We start from the raw sequence: 17,211 nt of genomic DNA, 5'->3' as shown, positions 1-17,211 counted from the left end.
GTCAGATCCGGCCCCGCCCGCCCCCGGCCTCGCCTCAGGCCCAGGCCCAGCCCCGGCCCTGCTTCCAACCCCAACCCCGGCCCCGGTCCCAGTCCCGGCCCCGGCCCCGGCCCCGGCGCAGCCCCGCAGCCGTCGGTGTGAATATGCTTTATTGGAAAAGTACAAAGTGGTTCCCGAGACGCGGTACCGGGCGAGCCCCTGCCCGCCCGCCGGCCCGGGCCCAGCCCGGGCCCAACCCTCGGGCCCGGCGCGGCCCCGCCGCCCCGGCGCCCCGCCGCCTGCTCCTCGCCCAGCCCCGCCTCAGCCCATGGCGGTGGCCTGGAAGAGCTCCACCAGGTCCCTGTACTCGGGGTCGATGAGGTCCGAGGGTTTCTCTCCGGCATCAGTGGTGGCCTCCGGGCTGGCCCCAAGGGACATGAGGTACCTGCAGGAGACACAGCGCTGAGCACGGCCCCCCGGCTTCCCCGGGTCTGCTGCCAGGGTGCCCGGGCACAGCCACGGGGAGCTGTAAGGCCCCGTCAGCCCCGCAGGTACTGGGCACCCTCCTGGGAGCAGACCCCGGAGCCCCGGCCAGCCCCAGCGCTGTCGGCTCTGGTTCTCAGGGCTCCACAAGCACCGGGGGTCCCGTCACAGCCCAGGCCGGGTGCTCCTCACCTGGCTATGTCAGCATAGCCGTCACTGCAGGCCATGTGCAGGGGCGTCCACCCATTCTCATCTTTCTGGTGGATGTCAGCGCCGTATTTAACCAGGAGCTTGACGCAGTCCAGGTTTCCAGTAAGCACAGCTTCGTGGAGGGCTGCCATGCCTGGAAGGAAAGGGTTTATTAGCCTTGGACTGGGGAAGGAGTCTCTTAATGCAGAGCTGACAAGTGCGGGTTGTCCACAGCCCAGGAAAGAGCGCTGCCGGCAAACCCTCGTTACAGGGAGATGAGTTTGGGGAAAGAAACCAAGACTGAGGAACCAAGAGGAGCCACCACGTGTTTCTGTTCCCCTTCTACAGCATAAATACCCTCTCTAAGGTGGCACAGCACCCACCTCCCCCCTGGCCATGATGGTTGAAGGGAGGAGGAGCTGCCCTGTCCTGCAGAGCTCCTGGCCAGCAGCCTGCCCTGAGTCCCAGCCAGGACTCACGTGGGGACACGAGGAGAGTGTCTCCGGGGTCCTGCTCTGTCCAAGTTTTGGAAGCTCCTTACAGAGCAAGTAGTGAAGCAATCAGTATAGATAGGAGGGAGCCCGGGGTCATCTGAGCCCCTGCCTCCATGGCCATGTGACAGCAGAAGCTGAAGCCAAGCCCAAGAAAGGGACAAATCTGGGCTCTGCACCAGCCAGTTCGGATCAAGGCATTCCATACACAGTTGCTTGTGAGGTTGGGTGCAAACACAACACAACGCCTTCCCCACAGACATAAATGCCACCAGTCCACAGATCCACATGTGCGAGAGAGAACAGTGTTTGTGAGAAATGGCCAGAGCCAGGACCCAAATGCGGAGCCTCCCTTCTTCCCATTCTTCCCCAAGCCGGGGCAAAGGCAGGAGCCCCGCTGTCCCGTCCACAGCTCCACAGACCAGCCTGTGCCCACGGCTCCTTTTCTAGGTCCCACCATGCTGCAGCTGAGTGGTGATGCCTTAAAGGGACCCGTGGGTAATCCTCCCCCCTCCCCACAGCGCATGAGGGCCACGCTGTCGAGGGGAGATGTTGGGGCGCTGGCACGGGGCTCTCCTGGGCCCCGCCGGGCAGTGTTGGGGGTAGCACTCCTTGCTAGGGAGAAAAATTAGTCGATTCCAACCTGTCACCCTGCCGAAGGTGGCCCACATCCCAGCTTTGGCCACACAGCTCGCTCTGGTCTTCTTCACAGCATGGCTGAGCCGTGCGGCCACCCAGATTCCAGCTCTGCCAACCCCGGCAGCACTCACCAGAAGGGTAGATGGTGTCCAGCGTCACTTTTCTGGCCCGTATGAATCTGCCCACCTGCTCCAGGTCCCCCTGCCTGATGTGGTCCTGAAAGACGATGTCATTGGGGAAGCGCACAGTGCGCGAGGCTTTCAGTCTCTGTGCGTACCGACTGTACCGGGGCATTGAGACTGGGTAATAGTCCTTCATGCTGATGGCAGCCTTCAGGCACTGCAGAGGAGGGGGAGGAGCAGGGGCATGGGGGGCTGTAGTAGCAGCTGGAGTCGCTCAGTGCTTGGCCCTACAACTTGCTGGCCTCCAAGCACTGCTTTCTCCTCTTCTGCCTGGCAGGCTCCTCCTCGCTATGGAGGAGCGATGGCACCCCGCGCCGCTGCACTCCCTCTGCGCCCGTGACCGTGTCCACAGTGGGTGCCGGTCCCTTCGCTGGCTCTCCCTGCGCTCCCTTGCCGCACGCAGGAGGTGGCACCGGGCACACGCAGCTCACCCGCAGGCCCTTGGCCAGGACTGATGGTTCTCCAGGGGCATTGCGTTATATAGGCTCCCACGGGCTATTTTCAGGACATGCAGCTCATCCTATTTGCCATGATACCTTGTAATCGAGCCGCCCAGGCCCGCAGCCTCCCACTTTTGGGCAGAGGTTGGTGTCTCATCTTACCACCCACCTGTTGATGTGCCCATCCAAGGGGTCAAATCTACTCTTGCTTTTGCATGGATAGCCCTTCAGAGGAGCCCAAGAGCCTGAGAACAGACCTTCCCAGCAACAAGCCCTCACACACACGCACATGTGCCAGGAAAAAGAGACAAGCACGGTCACCAAGCGAGGGAAACCAGCCACTCTCATACCGACCAGCCAGCGCAGGGCGGACGTGTGAGAGCTGTGGTGCCAAATACATTCAGAGCGAAGTCACTCTCCTGGAGTTGCATCAGACAACTTGAAAGGAGCAGAATGAGCTGTGCTGCCTGGCACGGCTGTGAGACAGCGCACAGCTAAGCGTGGAGACCACCACCAACACGTTGGATTGTTACTGGTGCCCTTGCGAGGACAGAGGTGCTGCGGGCTCTCCTCATGCAGGCACAGAACCAGAAGCCTGCAATCGCAGTCCACGGTGTCCAACGTCCTACTTCCAACTCAGAACCAGCTGCCTGTAAGGGCAGGCTTCTATGGAACAGCCTCAGAAGAACGGCTGAGGAATAGCACCACCTCCAGACCACTCCTGCACTCCTTACTTGCCAGCTGTAGCTGTCAAAGGCCCAAAACGGACCATTTACACAGAGGAATCTTTCAGATCCACCAAGGGCTCAAGCAACAACCGCTCCTCTATGCTTTTTCCCATCAAAGTTTGGTCATTTCAGACACATGAACACATTGTGCTCTGTTTCATGCAGAAGGGGATTGTCCAGACAGGACAATGAACTCTGCCGCAGTACAGCCGGAAAAATACCTGTCCTGTGTCAGGAGCCACAGGGATTTCACTCTGCCCCTTCTGCAGAGGACCCTTGTCCTGAACCCCAGCCAGCAGCGAGGCCGACAGCTCAGCCAGCCACGACCCGAGAACTGCCCGCTGCACTTGCTCATCTTCTGGCAAACACATCGATCTTTTTGCTGAGCATCTCTGCTCGGCGGCACGTCAGACAGAACACTGTTCAATAGGAGGCCGAGCTCTCTGCTGTGGAGACAGAACGCTTTTAGCTTTTAGTTCTTGGAACAGCAATTAGCTGTGTACCCAAGACGACTCCGATGGAGCAGCCTTGATGTATGAGAAAAGACCCCCTCCTCTGGCTGAGCAAGGCAGATCTCAGACCATAAACAGAGGACAACCACTGCAGGGCTCAGCCTTCTTGACATTTTGTCTCCACAAAATGGGCCTTTTTGAGCCAAGTCCAAGCCAGCACCTTCCAGTGGAGCTTCTTACTAGCACTGCTCTCTCCCTCCCCACCCTGAAAGGCAAGGCAGCTTTCTTACTTGGAGCAGGTACCACTAACCAGCCCCAACACCAGCCACCAGCGCTGCCGGCCATGTTGGGGCAGGGCCATGGCAGCTGGGTGCACCACCAACAGGTCCCCCGCCTGCCTCCAGAGGCACAAGGCCACAGCCCTGGTGGGGAGGCATCTTCAAAGATCCTTCTCCCCATAACCGCAGGTCACAGTCACAAACCCAACTGATTACTAACAGAACAGGCAGTAGCAAACCCTGTTTTCTGATCCCAGGGTGGGCCAGTGCCTGCTCAGCCCCAGGCGAGGAGCTGCCGCGGTGGCAGATGTCCACGCACACCCTGCCAGGAGCAGGCAGGGGCTCTGGAGCTGCAGATGAGCATGGTACAACGCTGCCGCTCCACCACCCCAGGGCGCCCACGCTCAGGGACAGGCAGCAGTAGCCTCCTGAGTTGCCCTCTAGCTTCACCATGCCCTCCCATGTGACATTTATAGCATATTTTCTTACAAAAATATTTTCAGCAGTAAGTGACTGGTTTGGAAATAGCAGCGTAGCTCACTGGATCATGTGCGCCTGACTAGCCAAGCCCCAGGTCTCGCTGTAGGCAAATTCCTCAGTGAACTGCTCCAGAGCGACAACGTCCCCTCACCTCAGGCCAGCTGGCAAGCGGAGCCCCTTGTTCTCAGAGCCCAAGCCCGTGTCCGCTCACTGCTAACGGAGCTGTAGTCGATACCTGTACAAGCTGATTTAACCTGGACACCGCATGGTCATCTTTAAGTCCTTTTCCTTTGTAAGTTACACAATACAAATTTCCGCAGGTTAAGGTACCAGAAGCCACCCTCAAAACTGGAAGCATTCAGAAAGTGTAGTTTCTCTCAGAAATGTGGTATTTAGTAAAAGTTTGAGAAAGCTGACAAACACACACCACCTTGGCCAAGTCCCTCCAGAATCATCCTGGAACTCTGATCGTCTTTCAAGTCAGGTGCAAATACATTCATTCTATATGCTTATAAAGGCAGAGACACAGCATAGTATTAAAATCTCAACTTTATTTGGCCAACAAATTCAGTTCCAATGTTATTGTAGCGGAATGCTAAGAACCAGCCTGATGCAGCTCAGGCCTCTGAGGCACTCCTCTGTTCAAGTTCCTCCCCAAAACCCAGTAATTGCAAATGTCCTGTTTGATCTACTTTATCAGGCCCTCCCACACCACCCACCTGCCTGGTCAACCCATTCAAAATAACTCATGGAAAGTGATTGCAAAACAGTCTTGCATTTGATCAAAAGGATGGCAACACAGCTAGGTCTCATATAAGCTGGTGAGCCAGCTATCACCTCCGCCCTCAGAGCCTGCCACAGCCAGTGCACACAGTATTCCACCCTTCCAGGTGTTTGGAATAGTCATCTCCAAGTGTTTTAAAGCAGAGGGGAGAGAAAACATCTGGCCAGTATGAAGAGAAGCACCTTCATATACACCTTTCACCAGGATGATGCCATCAGCCTACTGCCTCTGCCCCTACATATACTGAAGGCTGATTCCAGGGAAGAACAGCCAAGACTATTAAGGACCCTGCCAGGTGCAGAAATCAACTACAGGCTTCAGTTTAAAAAGAAAAAAAAAAAGGAAAAAAAAAAGCATTCTTGGAAGATGTTAGTGGCAAGGCTCCAGGGTGTTGGGCCATTGAACATGTGCTACCGCTTCACAATCTGCTTCTACCCAGAAGAACAGAATACTTCAAACAAAAGCTGTGTACAAAAAAAGTACATCACAATAAAAAAAAAATTAGCCCAGCTGGCTGGGCTGGCTACCTAGTGACAGATCCCTTCTCAAAAGCAAAAAGAAAGAAAAGATAGTAAAGTGTACAGAAAAGTGAGGGTAAAGTGTTATTTTAAAAGCCAATCCCTGGATTTCCAGTCATTCACCTTCTGCTTTAAATCTTAATGGGTTTCTGACTCACTGGGCTGCATAACAGCAGCCAATTTAGTGTCTGATTTTTTGGGTGATGTAGATCAGTCTTCTCTTTACAATTCATCCTTTTGGATTTTCTGCTCATCATCATCCCCTTCCTCAAGGTCTGTTTCTTCATCCGTCTCCAGGTCCTCCAGATCCTGTGTAGGTTAAAGACAGCTACTGGCTTCTGGCACATCAGGCAGATCCAAAACCAAGCACAGAACAGCATCTCTAATCTGTTCACTACTCTCCGCTGCCGTGTTAACAAAACATCCAGAGACTTCTACCAGGAGCTCTGGATTTGGGACATTAAGGATTAGAAACCCCTGGAAGCTGGTACCTGCACCTGTAACACCCTCCACCCCGGCAGGCAAGGAGCTTACCATTCTGCAGATGCAGCGTTCATTACACCGCTCAGTTCAGGCGCTGAGCAGGAGCTCCCAATAAAGAACAAGCCCTCTAAGTACTCCAGTTCGCAGACAACCAGAGACAGCTTGTGCAAATTTAGAGGTTATAACGTAAGTCTCTCCACATTGGTGTGTGAAGTAAATGTTCTTGGGAGGCTTAAACACAAACTGAAGTGTTCTAAATAAAAGGAGTCCATTACAGGCCAACGGCCAGCCAGGCAGCAACCGAACAAATGACTTATGATATGGGCACTTTTGTTCACCAACAATATTCTTTCCTGCCACATAACCACCCAGGATTTTATTTAGGGCTGAGGATTCAAGCACAGCACCAGATCCAACCCATGCTCCGTATTCTGAAGGCCCAGAGTACTGTACTAATATTACTCACGTCATCAGCTGCTGCCCCATCCTGACCTCCGCTCTCCAAGAATTTTTTGAAGCCTTCTAGTGTCCTCTCCCCATTATAGTCAATCACCTACACAGGAAAAAACATCAAGATAATGGTTACGGGCACCCACAGAACCACGCCCCTGGAGAGGAGAATTCTCTTTCTGAGCAACAGTCAACATGCCAAGCAAAAGGGAATTTAAAAATTCACCTTCACCCATATGAGACGAAGGAAAACAGCTCAGCCACTAGACTTCAGAGATCACTGCGAGGAAAGAATAGCCTGCAGATGAGCACACTGTCCTCTGCTATGCTCCCTCTTTTCCCCATTCCCACCCCCCCCAAACTCTTCCCTACAGCCCAGCCCCCCAGAAAGCATCTCAGGTGTCCTGTAGACTTGAGATGTTCCATCCCTACAGAACAGAGAGCTCTCCCAAAGGCCTTGTCCGAAACAGAACTCAAGCAAGCAACTACGCATTTCTAGCACTCCCTTGTTATGCGATATACAAAGGTCAGCTGCCTTCTTACATTTCTGCCAGAGCCTGCAGGGAAGAACTTGAGTGTGGGGAAGCTGTGGATTTTCACTGCCTCCACTTCATTGGCTGTCGAATCCATCTTGGCAATGACGATGTTCTCATGGTCCCTGTAGGTCTCTCCCAGCTTGTCCCAGATAGGAGCCAACTGCTTACAGTGACCACACCAGGGGGCATCTGTTAATTACAAAAACATCACTAGCACCAACAACCTAACAAGTTACCACCACCACCCCCCCAAAGCCAGACAGAGTTCACACGCATGTTTTCAACCAAGGCGCTCCCTTTGTGGCTTAGATTCTGTAAAATGCGTTCTCTCTAATCCCAGTCATGCAGTATTCTGACACTCCTTTCATGCCAGTTACTTGGAATCAGCTGTTGAAAGATACTTACAAAACTCTACAAAGACATTCTTATTCTCATCAAAAGCAACTTCTTCAAAGTTCTTCCCAACTAGAACTTTGACAGGCTGCTTGTCCCAGTCTTCAGGAAGATCTTGACTCATCAGGTGGGGCTGGAATAAGAAATGAAATTCAGAGAAATGGTTTGCTACACAGCTGCTTGGCATGTCCATGCAGTCACATATCCTAAGAACTCCAGGTTTAAGCAGTCCCCTCAGTGTCCCCGCCTCAGTGCCTCAATCATAGGCTGTGAGACACCGCATGAATCATTCACTTCCTCTTCCACTTACAGAAAGTCTCCTTCCCGTCCTGAACAAGGAATGACAAGTGCTCTTGTGCAGAGAGAACCGCAGTTGAGCTCCGTAGGAAGGAAACGATATTGCTGACAGTATCACTCCCACAGGACCCAGTTTAGCTTAACAGTCACTACTGGAGTAAGTTGCATGTGGCTACCTCCAGCAGATGAGAGCTGAAAGCTCTTTAAACTATGCCACACAAGTTCACACCTTCCACAGATTGTTGGCAAAGAGCAACTGGATCAACAGCACAGTGACCGTAAGCAGCAGCAGGCTCTGACTGCACGCAGTGCCAGTACATGGCCTGCTTCCCTCGTCTTCACACCCCAGTGGTTTTGCCTTTCGTTTGTCAGCAAAGCCCCAAATTAGTTGGAAGGATTTTCTACAGGTGACTCACACAACTCCTCACAGGGAGCATTTTTTTTAATGTTTGCTTAGCCAGCAGGTTACCCACCAGCAGCATTTGTTACCTTGATCTTGCCCTCCAGGAACTTATTACAGAACTCTTTGATCTTGTCTGCTGTGAGGTCGTCCGATTCAGGTTTGTATTTGGTCATTTCTTCCTCCAGTGTGATCAGACGTACGGCTGGACATTCTTCTTTCTTTAGGCCAAAAAACTCCAAAATCCTCTGGTTGTCACTATGGTCGCTGTCTATGAAGATGAACAGGATCTTTGGAGGAAAAAGTCAAAGGCAGTATATGGTGAGGACGAGCACCTCTTTGGCCATTGATACTTTACACACACTCGCATGGGCAGTAGCTGAACTGGCCCCTCTCCCTTCCCCAAATCCATGAAGATGGCACCCTGTCAGAGCACCAACGATGGAGCCGCAGCAGTTCAAGCGGCATGTGACAGACCTGGCACTGGTGATTAAGGCAGTCAGGTTTACATCCACAAGAAGGAAACTCAGGAGTTAACTGCTATTCCTTCAACAGTTGTGCAAGCCAGCGTGTAAGTCAGTGACTCAGTCACCTATTATCAAGGGACACAGGCAGAGGCAGCGCTAACTTCAAGTCCTCCTCCACAGCTGTTAAGTGGATATAGACACAGTGCTACGCTTCTCCACAGGAGGTGGTCACTGAATTCATAAGCCAAGAAATCCATCTCACCTTCCCTTTGAAGTTTCCAGCTGCACTCTTGAAGTTGTCCAGTTTCTCTTGATAGCCAGACACGCTTTTTGGTAGGAACAGCAGAATATGAGTCTTGATCTCTCCTCCAAAGATTTTAGGAGCAGTCTGAGGAGTAGAAAATAAACTTCATTTTTGGAAGAGAGGTAAATCAGTGTCAAGACCACCTTGGCTCTGCTATTCTGACTAGACCCTCCAACACTGCAGGACTGCTTTGCACAGCAAGCTTATGCCTCCTTTCCCTTGTGTTCTCCATAGCCCCAAACTAGTGTCAGCTCCAAGATAAAACACAACCACCCAACCTACAATTTAAGCATTGTTATATTCACATAGTAGCCATGGGAAGAAGCCTTGCCAAGTATCTAAAGACCTACCTGTTCAGTGAACTCTATGACCAGAGGCAATGAATTAGACTTGATGAAGTTCAGCAGATTATCTTTTGTGAGATCCCCTTCAAAGTTGTTACGGCCTTCATCAAACTGCAAAAACAGGCATCCCTGTGTTAGAACACTTCCATATCCCATACGAGTCTCTTTCAAGAAATAAGACGCATTCACACCAGATCACTGCCCCAGGGGATCTCAGCTGCGCTTGTTCAGAGCAGAAATCCACCTCTCAAGCCTTAAATCACCCTCAAGAAGCAAAAAGTGAGCAGCAACAAGACCATCAGTGTAGATCCTAGCTTTGTTCTGCAAGCTCATGAAACCATTTGTGAATCAGGTCACCAAGAAGGACTTTTAACCCTTGCCTTACAGCTTTGCAGAAGGCATTAGACAGACCAGTGAGCACACAGGCAGCTTTCTGCTCCGCAGGAACTGGCAGTGTCAGAGCACACACCACTTTAACCAGACAGTGCTAGGCAAGAAGTCTTGACAAACACCACTAACCACAGCAAGTAAACAGTAATTTACGCAGCTCTGTGGGGTTGTTTCAGTCTCTATTGTTAGAGACAACAGCACACGTTTAACACGCACTAGAGGTGCCAGATCCCTTTTTATATTAGGGCTTCACCTGTATCCCTGACCAGGATTCTCAGAACCCTCTCTGGCAGCCTGGAAAGGGAACAGCTGTAGCAGACCATCAAGGTTAATGAGAGGATGTGGAGGATAACACAGCAGTCCCATGGCAGGGCAATGCTCAAGTTACTGGCAGAAGCGAGAGTGGACTCGGATAACCTTCTGTTAGAGGAAGCATACCAGTCTCAGCTGAAAAGCTAAGCAAAACACTCAACACTGGAAGTTAACTTTGTAAATACCTGAAAGAGCATTCAATATTGCCCTACGCCTTCGGAACAGTTGTTTGAGGGTGTCTGCAAGTCTGGACAGCTCACACAAAGAATGAGAATGGCCAGCCAACAAACTCTCTCAGTTTAGACCCAGCTAACTCCAGGAAGCTGAGCCAAAGTCCAAAAACATAACTGTCGGTAAAATAAACCATCTGGTTCTTATGCCCTAGTATTTGGTTACCGTTGGTGCTCATTTTCACTTCGGTTTGGGGTGGACATATTTCAGAGCTCTCCTGGCAATACCATGACATCACACCTAAACAGGAACAAGGAGGCAACATCCACAGGCTGAAAGGCATCTCGCCTCCTTTCTGCCAGGCAGAGCAGAGCACTTCTGCAGCATCCCAGCCCTGCAGCAGCTCATGAACTGCCTTTCAGACCACGGTTCCTCCCACTCCTAACACACCTGACAGAGAAGCTGCCAGGTACAGAACTGCATTTCATTCCAGATGTATCCAAGTTGACCACACTTATAGAAAACAGCTTGAAAACTCCTTTACTGATCCTGCCCCAGTTCTTCAGAAGCAGAAGAAACCGTAACAGAGCTCACAGGACTTCAGGGTTAGAGGATGGTACATGAGATCAAATCAACATAAGTCCATTCTACAGAGCACTAAACATGAGAAAACCTACATGTAAACTGAACAAAACTCAGGGTAATAACTTGTCAGCGCTGGAGGCCCTAGCTGTAACCAGGCCACTCCAAAGCAGTCTCGTGTGTTGCCCTGCTTGGAGCCCGAAGCTGGTACTCCCCAAAGCCCCAAAGAGACAGTCCGTGTTAGAGGAGCATTTCTATTTGGGCTTCAGTGTTTGGACAGAACAAAAGTTGAGAAAACCCCTGCCAACAGCTATTTCAGCCTAGCATTAGCCATGAATAGGGCATACAAAAAGATTACACACAGAAAGCTGTATCTTGCTCTTCTCCCATGTATAAGTCAGACAAGAACAAAATCCCTCCACTCACCCCAACTTTTCAGTTGCAAAACCCTAACATTTTGAACTCCTTCACCAGATAACTACTTACACCCTCAGTCATACTTGTCTGAGCAACCTCTGACTGAAAATTTAAGTTTACAAGTTTCTGTCACCATAAAAATATCTACCATTTCAGTGGGGTAGTAGCATAAAATATGCTATTTTAGCTGAACAAAGAAAGAATGAAATAAGAATTAAACTCTTTAGCCTGCCTTAGGTCAAACTGGTAAGACCGATGACTAATTAGATTACAGATTTAGTAAGTCTGAACCCAAAACAGCTTTCTGTCCTGCCTCACCACACCCAAGCATGCGGTACCACCACCAGGTCTAAGGAACCTCTAGGTTTGAAGACAAGTAGAATTTCATCCCAGTGACCTGGATTTTAATAGTAAAAGGTATCAGTAAGTTTATTTCTGATTCTGTAGATTGCCAGCATCCCTCTTCGTATAATCCAACTGCCCCAGCCTGGTCAGATGCAAATCCTCTTAGGAACGCCACTGGAATCACTACACTGCAGAACCCACAGCAGCGTGAGACAGAACAACTCTTGGACACAGCCATTGACTGACTGCAGCAGAGGTCAATATTGAGTTATGTCTAAAAGCAACTTTGCTAAGCCACAATCAAACACAGAGCACCATGGCAAGCTATCAAGAACTTGGCTACCATTCTGTTTAAGACCTTCAAAGTTCAGGGAGAGGCACAGGAGGCCTCACTAGTTACAGCCATGAATATTTTAAACATTGTGCTGACCATTACTGCACTGCAGCCCAATATCTGAGAAACAGGGAAGCGAGTGAAACAACATATTGGACCCAAAGCCCAGCAGCTTTGGGAGGGCAGCACCGCGCTGGGAGACCAAGGGAGCTGCCCTCTGTGTGCCTCTCCACGGCCAGCTGTGCCCTGCAAAGGGACCTGGGGCTCTGCCACCCTGCAGAGTGGCTGCAGGCTTTGCTCTTCCCCCTGCCCAGGCTCTGAGGCTTGGAAACAGCCAGGTTGACAGCACAGGAACTTTTGCTGTTTCGTCCAGAGCTGCCCTCATTTGAATGTAATTAGAGAAAAGGTAACAAAAGGCAGAAGACTCAAGCATGGTGCTCATGCTTGGCACCAACCAGTACCTTCTTGAAGAGGACCACACCATCCTTGCTAAGCTGGTACTTGGTGAAGACATCGCCACTGGAGGAAATCCCAAAAGGAATGTCATCCACAGCTTCTGCTGCCAACAGGAACTCCTTTGCAGCCTCTGATGTCAAATCCTGGAGCATAAAGAAAAGTGTCTCACATGGGACATGTCAAACAGAAGCACAAACATCCCAGGGCTTACCACGCAGGGAACTGGAAGATCAAGTAAGGCAGGACAGCAAGTATTTCCCAACTTACAGAGAGCCTTCCCCAGCTGTCAGGTCCCCATAGGGCACAAAGCAGGGAAGGCCCTGGACATACACAAGAGCTCCTCAAATCGAAGCACAAACTCTACCTTAAAGAAACCAATCACAACCACTTCACTGGAATCCACTAACGTCTCTGCTGCAGCAGCGTCTGTCAGGGTAGTCGCAGCCGGGCCAGTGCGTTTCTTCAGCCAGCTGACAATATCATCTGCTTCTCTGCCAGCTACACCAGAAAGATAAAAACACCAACTCACCTTTTCATCCCACCAAGTTTAAGAACACAAAATCCCTAAGTTTTGAGACAGATTGTTCAGCAGGTGGCTGAGAGGTTGGGAAGAATCAAGATATCTTTTACGCAACATTTTTCCTTTCACTCCTAGGGTAATTAACGTAATCACTAATTGTCAAAAGTCAAGGTACAAGGGGCTCCCAGGAACCCATTCGTCTCTTGCTTCTAGCCCAAGCATGTTCTTAAACTTTGACCAGCAACACAGCACTTCTCCAAGATGCTGATATTTTCCATGCAAATTTATCACCTTTTCCTTTCAAAATCAGTATTCTGGATGTTACTCCCAGCATCCATCACAGCGTAGCTTAGTTGGACTGACTTCTGCTTGTCATGGTCTTCCTCACAGATCTGTCTTATGTCCTGTGTTTGCCCCTTTATCCAACTGCCAAAGCATTTTTTTCAGTTCTGGGTGCTACAATGCTCAAGTAAAGTCAAGCCGAGCAACAAACCAAGCTTGGATTGCTTTGCTTTCCTACACAAAAACAATTCCATCTGCTTTAGCTCATGTTAGGGATTTCCCCAGCTTTAGGTGTGAAAGCCTGTTAACAGCAGACTTGTTCCTCAACACCCCAACTCCCACCCAGCGCGCAACCACTGTGGCACCACTGCCTGGGCCACTGTCACTGCTGTCACCGTGGACCTTGGTCCAGCCGCCCCAGCGCAGGCAGGAGCGTGGGGCCAGGGGCACGGACCTGCCGCCACGTCGCTGCCCTCTGCGCCCGGGCGGGCACGGGGCCAGGTCGTAGCTCACCGGTGTACTCCTTGGGTGCGGCCTTGTCGCCGTTCCTGAAGAACTTGATGGTGGGGTACCCGCGCACACCGAACTGCTGCGCCAGCTCCGACTCCTCCGTGGCGTCCACCTTGGCCAGCCGGATCTCCGAGCCCTCTGCCTTCAGCTTCGCCGCCGCCTTCGCATACTCGGGCGCCAGCGCCTTGCAGTGCCCGCACCACGGGGCGTCTGCGGGGCGGGACAGGGCGTCAGCGATGGACGGAGCCGTCCCGGTCCCGCTCCCCCCTCAGGCTCGGGGGGCCCCGCTCCTGGTACCGGGGCAGGGCCGAGGCCAGCGCGGAGCCCGCACGCCGGGTCCGGCGGAGCCCCCATCCCAGCCGATACCTTAGCCGCCCCCTCGACGAGCCAGCCCCGCACGGCCGCCGGCAGCAGCCTACCCGCACCGGTCCCTCAGCACCCGCACACCTCCCCGGCCCTCCCGACCCCGCCGCCCCCCGGCCCGGCCCTCACAGAACTCGACGAGCAGGTATCGGTGCGCCGCCAGCGCCTGCTCGAAGGAGGCGGCGCGCAGCACCAGGACACCATCCTCCTCCTCGAGGGCGGCGGAGGCGCGGGCGGGCGGCGGCAGGAGGAGGCAGAGGAGGGCGGCGACGGCGCAGAGCCCCGCCATGGCGCTGATGGCGGCGGGTCGGGACGGGCCGGGACGGGCGTGCGGCCGCGGCGCCGCCTCCGCTTATAAACCCGCCTCCCCCGGCCGCCGCCGCGCCCCATTGGCCGCGCCGCGCCGCCCCGCCGCCGCCCGCCATTGGCTCGCCGCGCCGCCGGGGCAGCCGCCCGCCTCCTATTGGCCGGCTGTCTGGGCACGTCCCCCGCCGGCCGCCGCGGGTTGGCCGCCGGCCGCGCTGCCCTCCCGCCGGCCGCCATTGGCCCCTTTCTCCGCTGCGCCGCTCGCGATTGGCCAGAGCCGCCGCCTCGCGCCGCCGCCCGCCCTCGAACGTGGCACTGGGGCTGCCCCGCCGGGCGCGCGCTGCGCCTGCGCGCGGCCAGGCGCGCGTGGTGGATTCTGACTGGGCCGCGTCCGCTGCCCGTTGACCCGGCCCGGAAGGGAAAGGGGCGCTTCCGGCGCCCGCCGAGGGAAAGTCCGCGGGGCACGTGACGCCACGGGACACGTCACGGCGCGCGAGGCCGGAGGTCGAGGCGAGGCCCGGGCTGGGGCCGGGCGGTACCGGGGTCTCCGGGGGCCCCGTGCAGTGCTCAGGGCCCGCCCCGTCCTATTGAGGCTGCAGCGGCCGCTCGGCGTCGTGGTGGCCCCGGTGACCCCCGGCCCCGAGCTGCCCTGGGCCCGCCGCGGGCAGGGGAGCCCCGTCCCGTTTCCCCGGGCGATGGCGGGGGGAGGCGGGGCACGGGGCGTCTCGTCCCCCCGGCGGCGAGCGGGGGCCCGTGGGCAGAGGGTTCCAGTGCGGAGCGCACAGTTGTGTGCTGGGTTTGCAGAGGGGTCCACGAGAGACGGGTCCCGTGGCCGTGGCAGGGATGGTCCCGTCCCGCGCCTCCCCCTGCCCTGCTCCAGCGTCCCCTGATGCAGCACAGGTTCGGTGCTGGGGGCTGCTCCCAGCGCTGGGCTGGGGGAGGAGAGCCCCCGCGCCCCGGGCAGAAACCAGCTGGCCTTTGGCTGCGGCGTTGGCAGTGCCAGCACCAGGAAATCAGTGGGGTTGCAGCAGGCACCTCCGGTACACGCAGGCTGCCCCGCTGATAAGTGCTGGAGCGGGGACAGGCTCCGTCCGGGCTCCCGGCCGCACCCTGCAAAGGAGAGCTGCTGCTCTTTGCTCTCCCACTTCCCGTGGCAGGGGCTGGGCCCGGTGCCCCATGACGGTAGCAATCGGAGCAAGGTGCCCCAGTCGCTCCACAAGGAGCAGTTGTCTGTTCAGGAGCTTTGGCCAGGAGCAGAACTGAGCCCATAAAGAGTCCAGTGAGATTGTAGGTGACGAAGCTGCGTTGAACAAAGTGTGCAGCAGCCGCTGCCTGGCCACTGCCGCTCGGGGCTGTGCAGGCACAGGCACGTTGGGCTGCCAGGGTGGGGATCGGCTGCTGCCAGAACAAGATCCTGCGTTAATGCTCGGCCACCTTGAAGCCTGTCAGGTTCCACAGGTGAGGGAGCGCTTGGGAGCCATTGCCCTGCTGGGGGGTTTGCAGTGCTGCTGTCTGCTGAAGGGGCCAGACCCTGCATCAGGGCAGTTCCTGCCAGAAAACCCTCGCCTGACGCGCTGGCTTAGCAAGCTGCCGAAGGGAAGTGGCATGTCCCGCTGCCAGCAGGTTCCTGGGGCTCGTGGCGGCGAGCTGTTCTACCACGTCAGCAAAGGCAGTGGGGCCCAGCACGGTGCTGGGGCACCAGAACGTGTGCTCAGCAGCTCTGGCATGGCCAGCAGCGCTCACTGACGACTTCCAGGTGCTGCAGCTCTCGGTGCTTGTCAGGGATCCCACCACTGCCGAGTGCGGCCTCCTTGTGCCACCCCATGGATAGAGCACAGTTCTCTTGTTTTCTTCAAATGTCTCTGCATGGCCGTGTCTGCCAGAGGAAAGCCGCGCAATAGGGCACCACCTGCCTTCCATGGCGGCAGCGCATCTCCCCTGGTGTCTTGCTCCCTGCTGGGACTGTCAGCTGGGGCAGTGTCTCACTTGACTGCCATGCTTTACCTGCCAGCCACCGGCACAGCAGGGCCAGGCCCATGGCCAGGGCTCTACAGCACTGCAGGACATTAATTCACAAGTTTTCCCCGTCCGCTCGGTTCTCCCAGGCTGCGTTTTGACAGCCAGGTGAGAGGTCTGCACTTGGGGAGCTGCATTTCTGCTCTTGGAGGCGACTGCTGGGCTGCAGCAGCTCCGTTCTGCTCAGCAGACGCCTGACCAGAAAAGCCGCCCAGACCGCTCTTGCGCAAGCACCGACCTGAAGTTTAGGTGCATCTCCCGGAACGGGCTGAGGCTTTTATGGAAGGCACAAGTGGTGGGAATCATCCGTCGCATCCTGGCTCCGTGACCAGAGCCACATGTCCTTCGGGCTGCTCGTGCCGGTGTGGGCTTGGCTGCGGGGTGGGAGAGCCCAGGCTGCGGCCCTGCAGCAGCAACCACGCGCCAGAGAAATCACGGGCAGCAAATTGCCACCGCAGCCCCTCAGTCCCCCAAGTGACAGCAGGTCGCGGCTGCCCTGCGTAGCCCTCCCCAGGCATCCCACCATCGTGGAGACGATCTAACAGAACCAACAACGTCTCGTGTTTGGAAAGACTTGCCAAAGAGCTGGCAGTTGCGTCAGACAGGATCTCGCCCTGACAGTAACTGCCCACAGAGCGGCTGTTGGGGGCCAGCACAGGGAGGGCCTTTGTTCTCTTTATCAGCACATCTGGGCTCGCTCTAACCGACAATGTGACAGAGGGTGACAGAGGGTGACGCCTGCTCCAGGCTCCTGCTTTTGCGCTGCCGTTCACGTCCCCGCGCCAGAGGGGGCTGGGGCGGCCACAGCTCTCAGCAGCACCAGGGAAGCGTGCCGTGCCCAGGAGCGGGCTCCGCCACTCGCCTGCTCCTCATCGGGGTGGGCAGCTCCT

The 17,211-nt window shown here is 54.9% G+C and overlaps 2 protein-coding genes across 2 annotated transcripts; both read right to left on the bottom strand.

Annotated features, from left to right (window-relative positions):
• Positions 1-132: 132 nt before the first annotated feature.
• On the bottom strand, positions 133-2,428 carry PPP1R27 (protein phosphatase 1 regulatory subunit 27). The gene is made up of 3 exons (XM_074607365.1): positions 1,913-2,428; positions 655-805; positions 133-424 (listed from the first exon to the last, which is right to left on the bottom strand). Exons 1-3 carry the CDS (start codon positions 2,097-2,099, stop codon positions 301-303), a joined length of 462 nt encoding a protein of 153 aa, XP_074463466.1. The 5' UTR covers positions 2,100-2,428; the 3' UTR covers positions 133-300.
• A 2,444-nt stretch (positions 2,429-4,872) lies between these two features.
• Positions 4,873-14,374, bottom strand: P4HB (prolyl 4-hydroxylase subunit beta). The gene is made up of 11 exons (XM_074607267.1): positions 14,129-14,374; positions 13,640-13,846; positions 12,689-12,822; positions 12,330-12,467; positions 9,324-9,428; positions 8,932-9,057; positions 8,292-8,492; positions 7,518-7,638; positions 7,120-7,301; positions 6,593-6,679; positions 4,873-5,952 (listed from the first exon to the last, which is right to left on the bottom strand). The coding sequence occupies exons 1-11, from the start codon at positions 14,286-14,288 to the stop codon at positions 5,866-5,868; spliced, it is 1,548 nt and encodes a 515-aa protein (XP_074463368.1). The 5' UTR covers positions 14,289-14,374; the 3' UTR covers positions 4,873-5,865.
• Positions 14,375-17,211: the final 2,837 nt, after the last annotated feature.

This window comes from Larus michahellis, chromosome 14, assembly GCF_964199755.1.
Source record: "Larus michahellis chromosome 14, bLarMic1.1, whole genome shotgun sequence".
NCBI lineage: Eukaryota > Metazoa > Chordata > Aves > Charadriiformes > Laridae > Larus > Larus michahellis.
The sequence above is the reverse complement of the archived record's forward strand: the minus strand, read 5'-3'. Positions and strand labels throughout refer to the sequence as shown.

Excerpts from the sequence above, each read along its gene's own strand:
- P4HB (XM_074607267.1), bottom strand. The coding sequence starts at position 14,288 with ATGGCGGGGCTCTGCGCCGTCGCCGCCCTCCTCTGCCTCCTCCTGCCG. Across the intron at positions 7,639-8,291 it reads TCCTGGAGGGCAAGATCAAG|CCCCACCTGATGAGTCAAGA; the intron begins GTAACAAATGCT and ends TTCTTATTCCAG. Across the intron at positions 5,953-6,592 it reads ATGGGGCAGCAGCTGATGAC|GATCTGGAGGACCTGGAGAC; the intron begins GTGAGTAATATT and ends TAACCTACACAG.
- PPP1R27 (XM_074607365.1), bottom strand. The coding sequence starts at position 2,099 with ATGAAGGACTATTACCCAGTCTCAATGCCCCGGTACAGTCGGTACGCA. Across the intron at positions 806-1,912 it reads GGACACCATCTACCCTTCTG|GCATGGCAGCCCTCCACGAA; the intron begins GTGAGTGCTGCC and ends CTTTCCTTCCAG. Across the intron at positions 425-654 it reads GGCTATGCTGACATAGCCAG|GTACCTCATGTCCCTTGGGG; the intron begins GTGAGGAGCACC and ends TGTCTCCTGCAG.